Consider the following 17,864-nt stretch of genomic DNA (forward strand, 5'->3'; position numbering starts at 1 on the left):
AGAAGTCCTGTATTTTTGTAGAAAATGCTTTGGCCCACATGTTGCTACTTACCCTGACAGCTCCATTTCCTCCTGTTTTCACTCTACTAGTTGGTTAACGTTTGCTCTCCTCTACCCTACAGGGTTGTTGTAAGGGGGAAGGGTGGTTTTCATGAATACTGCATGGTTTTTTAGGTGCTGGCACTATATGCTGAATGTATGTTGTGTTCAGGACATCAACATGTGCAGATATTGTGAGTTTAGAACATGAACTTTTCCCCCATAAAATTATTATAAATCATGCTCCAAATCAGCAGGCCAGCTATCTACACAGGTTTTACCCAGGAAGAGGTGTTTGGGTTGTGTACCATAAGGAGGGAACAGGCAGGTGCACAGGAGTGGGCGCTGCTGGTCTCCAGGCCTGTAGGTGTTAGCCAGATGAGGAGCTAGTCGTAGACGAGGGTCAAGTCTCCCTCTGAGAAGCTGCAGTGGGGCTGCACCCTCGTGAGGGCTGGGGTGGCAGCACTACCTAGGTGAACGCAGCAAGGCCACAGCCGTCCCTCCTTGAGGAGCGGGCTTCTCTGTTGATTAAAGGTGGAACGTTGTGATGCCCCACCAGTGACTGTGCCCCTCATCTTAGGTACCAGATTCTTTTTTTATTCCCCTTTGGTTTTTCAAGACAAGGCTTCTCTGTAGCCCTGGCTATCCTGGAACTCACTGTGTAGACCAGGCTGGCCTCAAACTCAGATCCATCTGCCTCTGCCTCCTGAATGCTAGGATTAAAGATGTGTGTTACCACCGTCCAGCAGGGTACAAGATTCTTGAGGGAGAGGTCCCTCTCAGTTGACACCTTTTAAGTGTCAGTTTGTGTACTGTGGAGCCTGAAGCAAGGGTTCAACTTGAGTTTACCTGCTTTAGCCTCAGAGGAGTGAGTGATGAACTCCAGATGTGATCCCAACACTCAGGAGGCCAACAAAGAAGGAATGCCAGCCTGGGCTCCACAGTTAAACAGTTTCTCAGAAAACAAAGGAAAAAGTCAACATGGCTCCCTCTATCTACTTAGAGAAAAAAATCGTCATTAGTGTGAGGTTTCCAACTTCCTTAAACATTCAAAATCACCTTTGCATGAACTGAAGATGCAATCATACCTAAGGGTCCTTCCTAGCTGTGTCTTTATACACCCAGTGTTAATTTGTAAGTATTCTTATGTTAGCTGTAGTGCAAGATGAACCTGCTTGGGACAGACATTAAAAGTGGAAATCTGTTCATAGAGTAGAACCTAGAGGCCATGAGCCTTAAGCTTCCATTTTATTTTTGGTGATTTGGTATTTTCCTTGAATATTGTACAGCAAAACCAAAATGCAGACCTAATTTAGACTAAAATTTACCTGTGGGAAATGTTATACTCATAGGGGCCTCCATACTAGTTGCTATGATGTGTACATCATTGCTTAAACTTAGACAAATCTTACTGATAAGTGTATTTCTATTTGTGCTTCAAACTTTGGCTTGAAAAGTAATTTTGTTTTTTAAATTGCGTAAATCACCATTCTGATCAGTATGTTATCGGAATGACAACTCATTTATTTAATTAAAAATTGGTGTTTTTTTAAGACTCCACTGCCTCCATGCCCAGCCTGAGCATCTTTAGCTTTCAGGAATTCACAGAGCAGTTGGGTTTTGAATAGTGGTCCCTTTGCTGACTTTCTCCATCAGCACCTTGTGTGCCTGCAGTCTGTTTCTGCTGAGGTGTATACCCTTCGCTCAGGTCAGTGGTGGTGGAGCTGTGGTTTTTAGGGTCTGTGTTTTCAGTGTGTCCCATAGTGAACTGGCTTTTGGCTTGTGTTGGTAGGGCATAGCCTAACACGTGTAGCAGGCATCTCAGTGATCTGAATTAAAATCAAGCTTAAATTTTAATGACTTGATTGATTTCCCCCCAGGGTATCTGAAGCTTAGTGTACAACTGCTGTGACACTCCTGTGTGGACAATGGCTACTCAAGGTTTGTGATGCGCATAAAGCTGAGGCTGTTGCACTGGGGAGCTCCTTGATGGCTTCTGCACGGGTTTGCCTTAGAGTCCCTGTTCCTCTTCCTTTGCCAGCCCACTTTTTGCTCTTTCTGCTCACTACTACTGGCTCGGTGAAATAATCAGCAAGCCACCCTTGGGAATATAGTTTGATTGGATGATTCTGGAACCTGAGTGCCATTTAGGTTGCCCCCTGTTCCATCATGGAACACATACTGGCTATCATTCTGCTCTCCTTGGCGGCCTTTCTAAAAGTGTTTCAATGATGGGTCATTGTCCCAGATGTTTTATTCGGATAGTGTTTTCAGTGCACTGACATGTTTTGTTTTTACAGCTGATCTGATGGAGTTGGACATGGCCATGGAGCCGGACAGAAAAGCTGCTGTCAGTCACTGGCAGCAGCAGTCTTACTTGGATTCTGGAATCCATTCTGGTGCCACCACCACAGCTCCATCCCTGAGTGGCAAGGGCAATCCTGAGGAAGAAGATGTGGACACCTCCCAAGTCCTATATGAGTGGGAGCAAGGCTTTTCCCAGTCCTTCACGCAAGAGCAAGTAGCCGGTAAAAAGCATTGTGTTTTAAAAGCTGTAGTTAAATTTCTTAGCAAGGATATGTGTGATGGCTTAGACACAGATCACAAGTGAGAAGTAGAGGGAAGGTGGAGGGTAGCGTCACTTTTAGCACTCAGGACAGTCAAGTCTCATGTGGATTTACCTTTCCCAGACATTGATGGACAGTACGCCATGACTCGGGCTCAGAGGGTACGAGCTGCCATGTTCCCTGAGACACTAGATGAAGGCATGCAGATCCCTTCTACACAGTTTGATGCTGCTCATCCCACTAATGTCCAGCGCTTGGCTGAACCATCACAGATGCTGAAGCATGCAGTGGTTAATTTGATTAACTATCAGGATGACGCGGAACTTGCCACACGTGCAATTCCTGAGCTGACAAAACTGCTAAATGATGAGGACCAGGTAAGCAGTCACACGGCTTTCTTTTTAGTCTACTTTGAAGGAAACTGTCAAGGGGATGGCAATGGCTGCCCCACATCAGTATTTGGAAACTAATGGTGCTTCTTCATTCCCTGTACTCTAGGTGGTAGTTAATAAAGCTGCCGTTATGGTTCATCAGCTTTCCAAAAAGGAAGCTTCCAGACATGCCATCATGCGCTCTCCTCAGATGGTGTCTGCTATTGTACGCACCATGCAGAATACAAATGATGTAGAGACGGCTCGTTGTACTGCTGGCACTTTGCACAACCTTTCTCACCACCGTGAGGGCTTGTTGGCCATCTTTAAATCTGGAGGCATTCCTGCTCTGGTGAAGATGCTTGGGTACGAAAGTGTGGTCATGGAACTCGGAGGGTAGGAAGTGGAAGGTGCCACTGTGGCTGACGGAGGTTCTCTCCTTTGTTCTCAGGTCACCAGTGGATTCCGTACTGTTCTACGCCATCACGACGCTGCACAACCTCCTGCTCCATCAGGAAGGAGCTAAAATGGCAGTGCGCCTCGCCGGTGGGCTGCAGAAAATGGTTGCTCTGCTCAACAAAACAAACGTGAAATTCTTGGCTATTACAACCGACTGCCTGCAAATCCTAGCTTACGGCAATCAAGAGAGCAAGGTAAAGTAATGAAAGCTGTTTCCCAGAGCCACTGAGTCATCCCAGGCCTTCAGACTTGTGTGCCTTGCCATTTGTGTGCTTCCTAGAGCAGGTGCACACCCGTTTCTTTAAACATTCAATCTCGGTACAGCGCTGTGCTGTGTGCTGGAGGGGCAGGAAGCAGGCCTCCTGAGTCTGTACCCTTGGCAGGAGATAGATAGCCTTGCAATGTAGAGGAGGAAGAGGGGCTGGGTGCACAGAAGAAGCACTGTTTGAGGGACTCATGGAGATCTTGGCGAGGAAGTGAGGTGTTCCTTAGGTGTGGAGGCAGGGGAGAGAGGACGACATCTACAAAAGTCCTGAAGAGGAAGGTGTGGTGGGGGGTTAAGAAACACAATTTTTGGTAACGTTTTGGCGTAAGGCTATATATAAATGGGCGGGGTAGATCTTGTGAGGCTTTGTTGGGCATACCAAAGTCCAGGAGCTGTAACTTTTGAGTATAGGTATGAAATGAGATGTGCTTATGGAGAGAGAGGTTCCAGGGACTTGAAGGATGAGGGAGTGGTCGTTGTGCAGTGTCTCAGAAGGCACACAACATGGAAGGTCAAGGTCAGAGGCTGTGGGGTCTTAGTGCCCGTTTTCAACTGGCTCTTCTGACACAACTTCCACTGCTACTACAGCAACTACACGGTTGCTTTTCATGAGCTTTTCCTTTATGTTCAGTGTGGGGAGGTGGCCAGAGTTGATGTGTTTCTTTTTCTAATGATTTATTTCCTTTTATTTTATGTGCATTGGTGTTTTGCCTGTGTGTATGGGGGTGGGGGGAGGCAGGTGTCAGATCCATTGGAACTGGACTTACAGATAGTTGTGGGTGCTGGAATTGAACCCAGGTCCTCTGGAAGAGCATCCAATGCTCTTAACTACTGAGCCTTCTCTCTAGCCCGAGTTGATGCATTCTTGAAAGGGTTGGTGTGCTTGGACTTGAGCAGAACATTGTAGCATAGTAGTCACATAACTAGCACCACCCCCGTTTGAGGCTGTGGGTCAGAGGGGTCCAGAGATGCCATGATACAGTAACTTGGTATCATGATGGGGCTCCTCTCCATCACTTTGGAGCTCTATGACTAACAGTTTACATCTTTCTAGCTGATCATTCTGGCCAGTGGTGGACCCCAAGCCTTAGTAAATATAATGAGGACCTATACTTATGAGAAGCTTCTGTGGACCACAAGCAGAGTGCTGAAGGTGCTGTCTGTCTGCTCCAGCAATAAGCCAGCCATTGTGGAAGCTGGTGAGTACACATATGCTTGCATTGTTCCCTAGGGAACACCCGAGTCCGTGCTTACAGTATGCATTTGCTTATCCCTGGATTACTGGATTTTTTTTTTATGATTTGTTGTTAGTTCTCAGTGAGCAGAGGTTCTAAGATTTAAAAAAAAAAGAAAAAGAAAATCCTTGCTATTCCCTGTTTCTTTTCCTCGCTTAATGGGACAACTTGTATATGATAATTTATATTGTGTCCCTGGTAATAATAGAAAAGACAATATATGGTTTGTACTTGAGCCTCTTATTTCAGCCCAAGAAAGTAGTTTGCACTCTCGGACTTCCTTTTAGTAAGTGCCTAAGAGCATCTATCTGCCCAGGCTGCTGAACCAGCCTCAAACCCTGAGTGGAAGAGGTGAATGAAGGCAGCACTGTGCAGAGGTGCTGAGGATTCATCATACAGTGTTGCAGTGCCCGCCCACCTTCTTGCTTGTTGGGAACACTTCAGAATTTAGGATGTGGAGGGGTTACTGAGGTAGTTGTAACAGTGAGACCATGGGCCTGGGAAGACAAGTACACCTGTGTTCCTGTGGAATAAGGGGGTATCAGTTCTTCTGGGTTTTCTAGAAACACTCTAAGACTTGATTAAACATATGTTTGTAGATTGATAAAGTCTACAGGTAGCTGGAAACACGTGCGTAGAAGCCTTAAAGACACCCCCACACACACACACACCAGTCATTCTGATGTGTTTATCTTGAGTATACCATGTATCTTGTAGAGCGATAGAGAGCTGGCTCATGTGTCTTGTGGAGATGAGAACAATATACGAAGGTAGACACTGAGCTTGGTGGCATAGGCCTGTAGTCCTAGCACTCAGCTGGAGGCAAAAGAGGGTCAAGAATTCTAGGACTGCCTGGGACATTTAGCAAGGCCTTGTCTCAGAATAGAACAGATGTGTGTTCTGACAGAAGTACATAGCAATGACAGTCACCGAGGAGGGGCTGGACTAACTCGGTGGGGAAGGAAGGAAGAGGCCTCCTTAAGAAGGGAGTGCTACCTGCAACCTTGTTCTGTTCCCTGTGAGTCAGGGGCGGGGTCAGATGCTCTCCAGGTAGGAAAAAGGAGTTTGTGTGGGCTGTGTCTTAGTTAGAGGGGAGAGAGTGTTGGTATAAATGCAATGTGAGCAGGCAGCTTGAAGGATGAGTTACAATAACAGGGAAAGCCAGGCTGAGTTAGAGGTTGCTTGAGTTTATGACAGGAAGGGAGAGGGGTGTCTCAGTAGCCTGATGGGATTTTTACCACTCAGACCCGCTGAGTCAGAATGCTTGTGTCTCTTAAGTCTCCTAAGCTATTCTGATGAGCATCTGGGGCAGGATGCACTTTCTGAGTTAATAGTTGTATAAATGGAAAGAGAGAAGTGGGAAGTCTTGGAAAGTGGCCAGCCTCAACCCAGGTCAGTGCCCGCAGCTAGAGGTGAGCTGTGAGGAAGGAATCTTTGGGAGACCATCTTCATGATGACAGGAAGGTAGGCTAAGTGCAAGTGTAATTAGCCAGATTGGAGGAGACAAATAAGTGTAAAGGATGGACAAGGAGGTAAGAACCTGTGTCTTACTGTTCAGTTGAAGATGGTGGGTGTGAAGTGTTACTATGCAGGGCTTGTCAGAAAAAGACCAAAACAGGAAATGTGGACCTTGGGTTGTGTTTCAGGTGCCTTTTTATAATGGGCTGTCGCTGGTTGCCCAGGCTATCCTTGAACTCGACCTTAAGCATGCTGACTGACTAGAGCTACCACTTGTCTGACTCCCGAGTCCCAGAGTGTCTTTACTCTTCAGTTTACATTTGTGCTTCAAGACTTGGTGGTCATCACATGACTTGATGACTGTTGAGGATTGCACTGCTTTCCTCTGTAGCATACTGTTGGTGACTTCCAGCCATGGCCTCCGCACTGCTGTGTCTCCACTCCAGCTCAGAACAGAGCCTGGTGCTGATGGGGTTCTGGAAGTGGCAGAGTGAATGGAAGGAGTTGGGAATGTTCCCTCAGGTGACAGATAAAGATGGTGAAACTTTCCATAAAAGACGGAGGAAACAGCAGCTGTGTGACACAAGTTGTCACTGGCAAGCTGGATTGGAAAAGCTGTATGACATTCTAGAGTCCTTAGGGAGGAGCCTGGCTTACAGCCAGGGGACCCTGTCTGTAAGGACTGACGGGCACGTCTAGCTAAGAGCCGTTTCCTTGTCTAACTCTAGGTGGGATGCAGGCACTAGGACTCCATCTGACAGACCCGAGCCAGCGACTTGTTCAGAACTGTCTTTGGACTCTTAGAAATCTCTCAGATGCTGCAACTAAACAGGTGGGTTCTGCAGACGCTGCTGTCTTGGTGCTGGGGTCTCCATGAGCCCTGAACTCAGCATGTTTTTATCTCCACAGGAAGGGATGGAAGGTCTCCTTGGGACGCTAGTGCAGCTTCTGGGTTCAGATGACATAAATGTGGTCACCTGTGCAGCTGGAATTCTTTCTAACCTCACTTGCAATAATTACAAAAACAAGATGATGGTGTGCCAAGTGGGTGGTATAGAGGCTCTCGTGCGTACTGTCCTGCGTGCCGGTGACAGGGAAGACATTACTGAGCCTGCCATCTGTGCTCTTCGTCATCTGACCAGCCGGCATCAAGAAGCTGAGATGGCCCAGAATGCCGTTCGCCTTCACTATGGACTACCTGTTGTGGTTAAACTCCTGCACCCACCATCCCACTGGCCTCTGATAAAGGTAAACTGTCAGCAGGGTGGAAAGCATGGGAAGTGAACGGACTGCTGGGCACAGTGTTGTAACTTGGGATTGTCTGTTGGCACAGATGGCTAGGAGTAGGGTGGTGGGATTCCCAAGTGTTTGTGTACTCAATGCTGCTTGTGATTTGGTTGTGTTGTATACCCATTCTTCCCTCTGTGTAGGCGACTGTTGGATTGATTCGAAACCTTGCCCTTTGCCCAGCAAATCATGCACCTTTGCGGGAGCAGGGTGCTATTCCACGACTAGTTCAGCTGCTTGTTCGAGCCCATCAGGACACCCAGCGGCGTACCTCCATGGGTGGAACACAGCAGCAGTTTGTGGTAGGTAAATCTTTGGTACTTGGCTGTTGGGAGGCATGTGAGAATGAAGGCAAAATCTACATATCTCCACCACCGATCCTCTCACCCCTTTCTGAAGGGCTACTAATGACTGAAAAAAACTGACCTGTTTCTGGTTTCCAGAGAAGAGGGGTGTGACAAGCTCCGGTGGTGTTTCCCTGGTCAGCCTTAAAACGGAAACATGGAGTGGAATGTGCTGTTGTGGGGTTAGGCCTCGAACGCATGTGTGCTCATGTAGGAATAGCCAAATTTGAATCCAACTCTGTGGCAGCATTCTTCCCCCACATGAGAAGGAGGAGGAACCCTGCCACATTGCTGGTGGTTGTGTGGGTTTGATTTCTCCAGTGCCTGTCACTGGCCCTTCTCCATAGGATGGCCTCATAGTTAAGGTGCCACCTACAGCCTAAGAAGAGATTTCTGTGTCTTCACAGAATCAAAGTAGCAGAGTCATTATGCAGTCCTAGATTAGAAAGTAAATAGTACTTAACACAGAGTCTCGGGAGATACAAGCAGTGGGCACTCTCCTGGCAGCTCTTTGAGATTTTAGCAGTAAGAATAAAGCTGAGTAAAGTTTTCACCAGACACATGTAAAAAAATAGAGGGACATATGGGAAGAGCCATCAGAATGACCCATGTTCACTTGCGGCTTACCCAGAGTGGTTGGTGCTCTTGTGTGCAGTGAGAAAGCAGGCTGAGCACACACCATCCCTCAGTGTCTGTGGGTTTGTATCTGCAGAGACTCAAGTCTCTTATTCAAAACTTCTTGGTATTTACATTGTACCTATGTAACCCTGTAGGGTGCATGAAGGAAGAGGGAATGAGTTGCTGAGGATTAATGGACTGGGCAGGTTGCCCTGGGCACAGTGTAGGCCTTTCTGTGGCCGCATTTGACATGGAAGCCATAGAGCACAGGAGGCCGCTGGCTCTGCGGGGAGAAGGCCTGCTCCCAGAGCCTCCGTGACAGTCAGTGTAGGAACCCTCCCTCCCTCCCTCCCTTCCTGAGCACTGGGTGAGCTGTGAGGGTCTTTGCAGACACTGTGAATAATAGCACCTGCTGCTTAGAGCTCAGGAACTAGAGGAAGAGAGTACCAGCTTGTTAATTGCCTTTCTCCTTCCAGGAGGGTGTCCGCATGGAGGAGATAGTGGAAGGCTGCACTGGAGCTCTTCACATCCTTGCTCGGGATGTTCACAACCGGATTGTAATCCGAGGACTCAATACCATTCCACTGTTTGTGCAGGTGCGTTGACTTCAGATGGGGACCTTCTAGATTTAGGCCCCTAAAAATCGAGAGGATTACAGACCAGAAGTCCTTTCTTAGGAGCATTGGGCCTAGAGCCTCAGGAAGAGCCAGAGCACAGCCCTCTTCCCGCCCCCTGCCCCACCCCCAAAGGAGAGGTTCCTGGCTGAGAACAATTCTGGGGGTCCTTCATTGCAGAGCAGCCTCCTGTGAAGACAGACGTGGAACACAGCTGAGTGGGTGCTGCTGACACTCCACATCGGGCGAGTCTGTACCACATTGGGTCCGTGCCTTGCTTTATTGGGTTAATTGGGTCTTGTTCCTGTGTTTTCTCCATAGTTGCTTTATTCCCCCATTGAAAACATCCAAAGAGTAGCTGCGGGGGTCCTCTGTGAACTTGCTCAGGACAAGGAGGCTGCAGAGGCCATTGAAGCTGAGGGAGCCACAGCTCCCCTGACAGAATTACTCCACTCCAGGAATGAAGGCGTGGGTAGGTAGAGGAGCCACCCAGCTCTGTTAACTGCCATGGGCACTGGTGCTGGACCTGTCCTGAAGACCACTCTGTCTTCATTTCCTAGCCACCTATGCAGCTGCTGTTTTATTCCGAATGTCTGAGGACAAGCCACAGGATTACAAGAAACGGCTTTCAGTTGAGCTGACCAGTTCCCTCTTCAGAACAGAGCCGATGGCTTGGAATGAGGTAAGCAATCAGTGCTTGTTCCTGTGCATTCATTCATTTGGCTCTGCAGTGCTTGTAAACAAGCCCTGTCCTCATAATTAACTCACAGGAACATAGGTGAGAAGGGGCTATAGAAGTCTTCGAGGGTGGGAGGAAAGTACTCTGCTGAGCAGGTGGTTGGGAGTCAGTTTAAACAGTCTGCTTTCCATATACTTTCTCTTTGGTTTCGTTTTTAATCCATCCTCCATAGAGTTACTCTTTGAATCATGGTTTCTGGTCAACTTCCCTAGAAGTACATTTAAGACACTCAGTGGTTCCCAACTAGGGTGCAGACATAGTCTCAATAAGTGGTGCTTGCTAAATGCAATCTCAGGTTCCAGACAGGGATGTGAGAGCTGGGGGTTGAGTAGTCATTTGTAGGCATCTTAACGTGTTCTGACCTGAGCCCTTGACTTTCCCCACCCACCCCGTCCGAAACCTGCTCCCATTGATGCCTTTGTCTGGGTAATGGCAGCTTTGCTATGCTGGTCCAACCACTTCCCACTGCCCACTGTGTCGGAGCAGTCTGCCTGTTGGGTGTTTATTGCTGTACCCTACCTCTGGAACAGCATTGTAGGTGTCCTTTGAGAATCAGTTAGTGAACATTTTAATGCCAGGTGCAGTTTGAGCTCTTTTGTCTTTTGATGTTACGTTTATAAACACTCAAGTGTGGTTTTGAAAATTTATATTCTGTCCTGTACCCATGCAGACTGCTGATCTTGGACTGGACATTGGTGCCCAGGGAGAAGCACTTGGATATCGCCAGGATGGTATGTTATAAAGCTTTTATCCACAGGGCTGGTCCCCTCATCCGGGAGGGAGCCTGGGTTGGAGGAAGTGGTAGCTGCACTTAGGTAGTCCCTGAATTCCAGAGTTAGCAGCAGTGTCTTTAGTGGAGCCCGTGGAGCTTGGCTGTGGCATGCGGCCAGCCCTTGCTGTCCCCTGGCTTTCCTTCTTTGGTTACACAGCCCATCATCACACCTTTGTCTTGGAGAAGGGAGGGTCTAGGAAGGGTGATTCATAGCTGGTCCATCAGAGCCTTCTGGAAAGTGATCTAGATTGAGCAGGGTAAGGTGCTGCTGCCATCACCCCATCCCAGAAGCTTTATCCAAGGAACTGTGGGGTTCTCTGGCTTCTCACCTGAACTGTGATAGGCAGTTTGCCTGCCGGGTAGGCCTCCTCAGTCTCAGGAAGTGAGGCTCAGTTAACAGCTGACTCATGATATGTTGAAGGCAGACTGCTGTTGGTGTGTGGTAGTCTCTGGAGCTGCTGAGGCCTGGTGTTGTGTAATTGCTTGGAAGAGGAGACTAGAAAGCAGCGTTCTTGGCATCCTGACCATGGTTAACCTGCTTTGCCTGTCTTGTGGACACCCTGACTCTTCCAGATCCCAGCTACCGCTCTTTTCACTCTGGTGGATATGGCCAGGATGCCTTGGGGATGGACCCTATGATGGAGCATGAGATGGGTGGCCACCACCCTGGTGCTGACTATCCAGTTGATGGGCTGCCAGATCTGGGACATGCCCAGGACCTCATGGATGGGCTGCCCCCAGGTGACAGCAATCAGCTGGCCTGGTTTGATACTGACCTGTAAATCGTCCTTTAGGTAAGCAGCTTATAAAGCCAGTGTGGGTGAAATCCTTTACTCTGCCTACAGAACTCCAGAAAGACTTGGGGTGGGAATGGTTTTAGGCCTGTTTGTAAATCTGCCACAAAACAGATACATACCTTGGAAGGAGATGTTCATGTGTGAAAGTTTCTCACTTTGATGTTTTTGCCACGGCTTTTGCAGCGTTATACTCAGACGAGTAACATTTGCTGTTTTCAACGTTAATAGCAGCCTTTCTCTCTATACAGCTGTGTTGTCTGAACTTGCGTTGGGATTGGCCTGTTAGAGTTGCTGAGAGGGCTCGAGGGGTGGGCTGGTATCTCAGAAAGTGCCTGACACACTAACCAAGCTGAGTTCCCATGGGAACAGTCGAAGTAAACTTTTTGTTCTGGTCCTTTTTGGTCGAGGAGTAACAGTACAAATGGATTTGGGGAGTGACTCACGCAGTGAAGAATGCACAAGAATGGATCACAAGATGGCGTTATCAAACCCTAGCCTTGCTTGTTTTTTTTTTTTGTTTTTGTTTTTTGTTTTTTTTTTTAATATCTGTAATGGTACTGACTTTGCTTGCTTTGAAGTAGCTTTTATTTTTTGCAGTAACTGTTAGTTTTAAGTCTCGTAGTGTTATGTTCTAGTGAACCTGCTACAGCAATTTCTGATTTCTAAGAACTGAGTAATGGTGTAGAACACTAATTCATAATCACGCTAATCGTAATCTGGAGACGTGTAACATTGTGTAGCCTTTTGTATAAATAGACAGATAGAAATGGTCCGATTAGTTTCCTTTTTAATATGCTTAAAATAAGCAGGTGGATCTATTTCATGTTTTTGAACAAAAACTTTATTGGGGATACGTGCGGTAGGGTAAATCAGTAAGAGGTGTTATTTGAGCCTTGTTTTGGACAGTTTACCAGTTGCCTTTTATCCCAAAGTTGTTGTAACCTGCTGTGATACAATGCTTCAAGAGAAAATGGTTATAAAAATGGTTCAGAATTAAACTTTTAATTCATTCGCTTGTGTCACTTTGATTTGTTTGTCATGAGATGGTCGGTGAGGGTAATGAAGGCACCCAGCTTGCCCTGAGGAAGTGGTATCATTGGGGTGCCCAGGTTGCCGGGGTAGAGAAGGCCTGAGTCTGCATGGGAGCCTCCCTTAGCAGCGTCCAGAGGAAGGAAGTGCGTGTTTCAGCCTTGACTACTGTGGCTGACTGGGCTTCTGTGAAGGAAGGACTGCTGTGGAGCTTGCACTCCTTCAACTCGCCCTCCTGCCCAGAAACCTAAGTGTGCTGCCCACGATAGTCTCGGGGTTACACTGAGCAACAACTAAAGCTGGAAGCCGAATAAGCCCCTCCTTTGGACAGGGTCATCCCACTGAGCGGTAACGAAGCAATGCCTGGATTTGTGAGTATGGCTCACTTGGAGAGGGCAATCCTTCCACTCCTTTGAACCAGTAATTACGTTTAAATGCTAATGTTTATCTGAACATAATCAGAACCAGAATGGGCTGCCTTCCGTGTGGCCTGCCAGATCTGTCCTGGTGGTGGGTCTGACAAGCAGGCTTTGTACGTTTCTTACACAGACCTGTTAAGACTTGTGTTTGGTCCTCTACAAAGAGAGAATGTTTTGTGCCTGAGAGAGCTGTTTGGATTCCTGGGTTTTAAGGCTGTGCCTGTTAGCCAGCATTCCAAGCCACAGGAGGTCCCTGTGAGGAAGTCCTCCTTCACCGAGATGCCAGTTGGGGTCTGTAGAGTCTATATGGGTTAAGGTAACGAGGTGGGAGGCAAGAACAGACCTCAGAAGTAGTGGCCTGGTCTCCACGTGTGCACTGGGAAGGGCACATGTGGTTTTTCAAAAAGGAGAGGCACACACAACTTAGCCTGGGAACAGCACTGTTTGTATCCAAAGAGGAGGTCTGCATGAGCAGTGGAAACCCTGCCTGCCTGCCTGCCCTGTGTCTGTGTGGGGCAGGGCCAGAAGAGCGCTGAACAACAGCCACCCCAGCAGCTAAGCAAGCCGTCAAGTGACCATTCTCCTGTAGGAGAGAGTCCAGTATGGACTCTTTTCTGATAGAGGAGCAGAGGACAAGGCGTTCATGGCTAACATGCCCACCTGCAGAAACAAATGACAGCAGGAACTGGGCAGTGTCCCTTCTTAGGCTGCCTCTGGCTGCACCCATGGCGGGTTAGCAGGGAGATTGATTTGCACGCTGTATTTTTCAGTGCCTGGGGAAGGTGGTAAAGGGCATCTTGTGAGCCGTCCAGTGGGGAGACCCACATCCTACACTCACCTTGTTCAGCAGCCATAGCCACCAGAGCAGCTCTTTCTGGACTAGAGGATAGGAAACCGCTAGCCCAATACCCTGTGAGTTCATGCAGGAAACAGACACCTATAGGCCGACCACTACGGCTATCTAGGTATCCTCCAGGTTGGCTGTGGCCATCTTTACCCCCTGGCGTTTCCTGGGGGACAGTACAACCAGCACCTACTCTCTGGCTGTGTGTTAAGGCTTGAGCTGGGGGCTGTTGGTAGAGGGGAGAAGGTCTGCTCTCTTGAAGGGGAGCTCAAAGGAGCAGTTGTATTTGCCTTCTCCCCCAACCAGCACGCCTTTGGTCTCCAACATTAATTTGTAAGTGTGTGTGTGGTGGCGGAGGGGCAAGGCCTGGCTGGCCTAGCCTCTAGCAAGACAGCAGCCCTGCTTCACACCACCAGGCCCCTTGCCTGTAAGCCAGCCACTCAACAGAATGTTCTGGAATGTTAAAGCCTTCCTGTTTTAGATTGCTCTGTGTGCTGCTGAAAAGGGCAGAGGAGGAGGAATAACCCATCGCTTTGAAGCAGTTCCCTGCAGGATTCCAGAGCTCAAGCGCTGAACAAAGGGATGGGGAGAGATGACCTGCTCTCTTAGAGCGCCCAGCCACTTGAGTCCATAATGCAGCCAGGCCAGGACCACTTGGCCCACAGCCTGGTGACACCACATAGCCTGGTGACACACCACCTCTAGCTGTATGAAGTCCTTGGTGCTTCCGTGTCTGTCACCCCAGCCAAGGCCTGCTTGGGGATGCTCAGGGCAGTGGAGTCAACCCTGAATCCAGCCATGCCATGGATCCTTGTAGGCAAGAGGAGGGTCTGGCTGAGGAAGCTGAGGCCTTTGCAGGTGGCTGTGGAGACTAAAGGTAATTGGCATGGCTGCCTTTGATGTGGTCCAGAACGGCTGGTGTTTTCATCATGAGGCTAGCTGGAGCTGGCAGGCTACCCAGATCATGTCACAGCAGGGCTGCTGGCCACTGACTGTAGGACCCCCGGGCTAGCTGCTGTTGGGGATGGTCCGTCTGTGCACACCTTCCCCAAAGAAGCAGCCTGGAGCAGCAAATGGGCCAGCAACCTGGTCCAAAGCTGTTCCAGAGGCCTCAGCCAGCTCATCTGCTTGGAACTGCCCAAGCCCCACCCTACCTTCCGGTGCTGACTCAGGCCCACCCCACACGGCAACCCTCCTCCCAGCGTCCACCAGACTTGACTCTTAGCACTTGGCAGAAATGGTCAAGTCTGAGGTTATGGGGTGGGGGTTGGGGTAGCAAGTCTGCCTTGACACTGCCACCCCCTCTAGCTGGGTAGACTCCAGTGTTCCACACTCCTGCTCGCACACTGAACTTGATGTGTCTCACCCAGGCCTCCCTAGAATTCTTGGGGTCATGTCCCTGAAAAGGAAAAGAAGTGGCCATAGAACACCAGAGAGTGGTGAGGCTTAAGAGAAAGAAGTCTGCTTTGCAGAGGTCTGTGGCTCACTTGAGGCAAGGCTCGCTTGGCCTCTGCATAGGGAAGACAGGACAGTCATCCCAGTCAGAGAGGACTTGAGGCATCAGGTTATGGCCCAGCGATTTTATTAGCTCCACTTGAGGCTGGTGGAAAGGAGGAATGTGTGGGATCTGACCTCACAGTGCAACTGACGGGAGCCACTGGGTGGCCTGGTCTAGTGCCCAACAGCTTGGAGGAGTTCTAGGGCCAGGGAAGCCACGGCGCTATCAACAGGCGAGCTGTGGAAGAGCAAAGAGGTCATGTTGAACAGGCACATATGCGTCAAAGGCCCCTTTAACAGGTGGGCCTCTTGAGCTCACCTACCTGAAAGACCAGCTGGTTCTCAGAAAAGCCCACATTGAGAGCCTTGGTGCCACAGTCCCAGCTGATCCAGTGCCTCCCCACCCCAGCTTCTCCACACCCACTCGGCCCTCCCTGCTCTGCACTGCCGGCTCCTGGCCACTGTGGGCCTTGTCCACCAGGAACTGTGGGGTAATGCTGAGGAATAGCAAGGGGACAATTAGGAGCTTAAAAGAGACTGTTGGGGTCGAGACACATGTAAACCAGGCTGTGAGCAAAGAAAAGCACGACACTCCGGACAGCCCCTTGAAGAGAACGATTAGGCGGTGGGTGGCTCTCAAAGGCAAGGAAACGGAGCTGTTAGCAAATAAACGGGTGGGTGGGGTCCCGCTGAAAGCTGCAGGCCAGTGCCCTGCATTCCTGCTCTGCGCATCAAAGGCCCTGAGGGGGGGTGGAATGTCTTTGAACTTGGCCTGCCTCTGGCAGGGCCCAGGCCAGTCCTGTGGGGCCACACTGCCCACCAAAGCCCCAGAGGGGCTGGCTGGCATGGATGGAAGGTCAGCCTCCCAGGAGGGATAGATAGATCTACACAAAGCAGTGCCACCCACCCACCCACTTACCCAGTCCTTGCAGGTGGGGACATCTGAACTAACCCAGACAGACATGGCCCCACTGCCTGTATCCGGGTGTGGGCGGAGAGGGCACAAGCCTTGAACACTAAGCCTCCTTTGGACTCATTTGATCCAAATTGAAGTCCAGCACCAAAATAAGCTACCTTTAGTCTCTTGGGCAAACAGCTTCAGCAGGTGTGGAGGCCCAGATGGCTGGCAGGAAGGAGGAAGGACCTCCTGGTTTACTGGTCTGGCCACCCTGAGCACTGAGTGGTGTTCCTGGCCTGTACCTCACAGTGGGTCCCAGTAGATGAGGAGGGCCCCACCATCCAAGCCAGCTTCTCTAACCTGTCAGGACTGCAGTGTGAGCTGCTGTTTGGCATCACCCTTGCAGGGCCTCAGCCAGTTTCCTTCAAGTGCATCCCAAATCCCAGACACTATTTCTGAAACAAACCACTGGAAATGCCAGATACCAGTGAAGGTTGGTCTCCCCTTAGGAGGTGGTTCGTCCCCAGGGTAGGGAATGCAGGGACCAGAGCTATCTCCCTGGGCTCTGGTCACTGCCTTATCCTGGCCAGGCTGCAGCACTGAACTGATGGGTGGAACTGTAAACCATAGCCCTGCCTTCTAGATTCGGTTCCTGTCACTCTTGGCTATCAGTCCAGCAAGTGCCTTCCTCTTGGGATACCATGCCTGTCTTCAGTGTATGTGACATACTCCTTGGCTGATAGGCCAACCCTTAGTGGGCCTCACTCCCCAGATATTCTCAACAAACTGCCCAGTGAGACCTAGGAGGCAGGGCAGCCCCACACTGCCACTGCTGGGTGTGGCTCCCCCTAAAGATGGGCTGAGGAAGGCAGCCTGGTGCTTCGGCAGGGCTGAGACTGCTGCTGACTGGCCTGTGTTCTGACAGTGGGGAAGGTGGTGGCCCTTGATAACAGGAGGACACAGGGGACAGAAGTGGTTGAGAGTGTTTGCCGACCTGAGCAGTCACTTGACGCCGCATACCTGTGAGCTGGAGCCAGGTGTTCCAGGGCCCGCAGGAGGCTGCCAGTGTTCTTGAGGCTTTCCAGGTGCTTCTCATTGGAGGTGAGCTGCGAGGGGAGGAGAAGACAGCAGTCAGCTGCTCCGCCCTGACTGTCCCTGCTGGGTGAATCACACATGCCCCATAGTCAGCGTGCAAGGTCAGCATACTGCCCGTGTTCTAGGTAACATCATCAGGTTCGTGATCAAGACGGCCTTGCTCCCATCTCCATGGAGCTGACGCTGGCTGGCCTCAGGCCAGCCCCACTGCTCAAGAATTCCATGTTTTCCCACTTGATCATAGCGACTAAGGCAGGATTAGCATCCCTCATTCTCAGGAAGAAATCGAATGAACAGTTAGGTCTGAACATAGGTGTGCCAGGAACAAGCTGTCAGTTCAACTGCCATTAACTGGTTCCTGCAAAGACCTGAGACTTACAGGAACTGCACACAAAGACAGCTGTCTGAAAATGGCAGCTGTGGCCCCGAGTGCTGGAGTAAGCACAAACTTACAGGCTGCATCAGATACATCTCGGGCCGTTCCCTCCTCTCCCCAGCCCCTCACAGGGGCATGCAG

At 49.8% G+C, this 17,864-nt stretch overlaps 2 protein-coding genes across 4 annotated transcripts in view; one reads left to right on the forward strand and one right to left on the reverse strand.

The window, feature by feature from the left end:
• The window catches only part of Ctnnb1 (catenin beta 1), a 29,294-nt gene extending 16,718 nt beyond the window's left edge, over positions 1–12,576 (forward strand). The window contains exons 2-16 of one of the 3 annotated variants that reach the window (XM_028854705.2): positions 1,920–1,980; positions 2,340–2,567; positions 2,730–2,983; positions 3,105–3,343; positions 3,429–3,630; positions 4,756–4,900; positions 7,123–7,226; positions 7,304–7,642; positions 7,825–7,983; positions 9,120–9,239; positions 9,579–9,729; positions 9,818–9,939; positions 10,667–10,727; positions 11,342–11,562; positions 11,973–12,576. In XM_028854705.2, coding sequence (XP_028710538.1) covers positions 1,968–1,980; positions 2,340–2,567; positions 2,730–2,983; positions 3,105–3,343; positions 3,429–3,630; positions 4,756–4,900; positions 7,123–7,226; positions 7,304–7,642; positions 7,825–7,983; positions 9,120–9,239; positions 9,579–9,729; positions 9,818–9,939; positions 10,667–10,727; positions 11,342–11,550 — 2,346 coding nt within the window. In that variant the 5' untranslated portion in view covers positions 1,920–1,967 and the 3' untranslated portion in view covers positions 11,551–11,562; positions 11,973–12,576. Of the gene's footprint in view, positions 1–1,919; positions 1,981–2,339; positions 2,568–2,729; positions 2,984–3,104; positions 3,344–3,428; positions 3,631–4,755; positions 4,901–7,122; positions 7,227–7,303; positions 7,643–7,824; positions 7,984–9,119; positions 9,240–9,578; positions 9,730–9,817; positions 9,940–10,666; positions 10,728–11,341 lie in introns of all 3 variants that reach the window. The other 2 variants (XM_028854703.2, XM_028854706.2) reach the window with 2 other exon arrangements.
• Positions 12,457–17,864, reverse strand: part of Ulk4 (unc-51 like kinase 4) — a 352,379-nt gene continuing 346,971 nt past the window's right edge. The window contains exons 36-37 of the mRNA XM_037208051.1: positions 17,273–17,358; positions 12,457–15,592 (exon numbers count right to left, since the gene is read on the reverse strand). Of these exons, the coding sequence (XP_037063946.1) occupies positions 15,529–15,592; positions 17,273–17,358 (150 nt within the window). The 3' untranslated portion in view covers positions 12,457–15,528. The remainder of the gene's footprint in view (positions 15,593–17,272; positions 17,359–17,864) is intronic.

Source organism: Peromyscus leucopus, chromosome 7 (genome assembly GCF_004664715.2).
Source record: "Peromyscus leucopus breed LL Stock chromosome 7, UCI_PerLeu_2.1, whole genome shotgun sequence".
NCBI lineage: Eukaryota > Metazoa > Chordata > Mammalia > Rodentia > Cricetidae > Peromyscus > Peromyscus leucopus.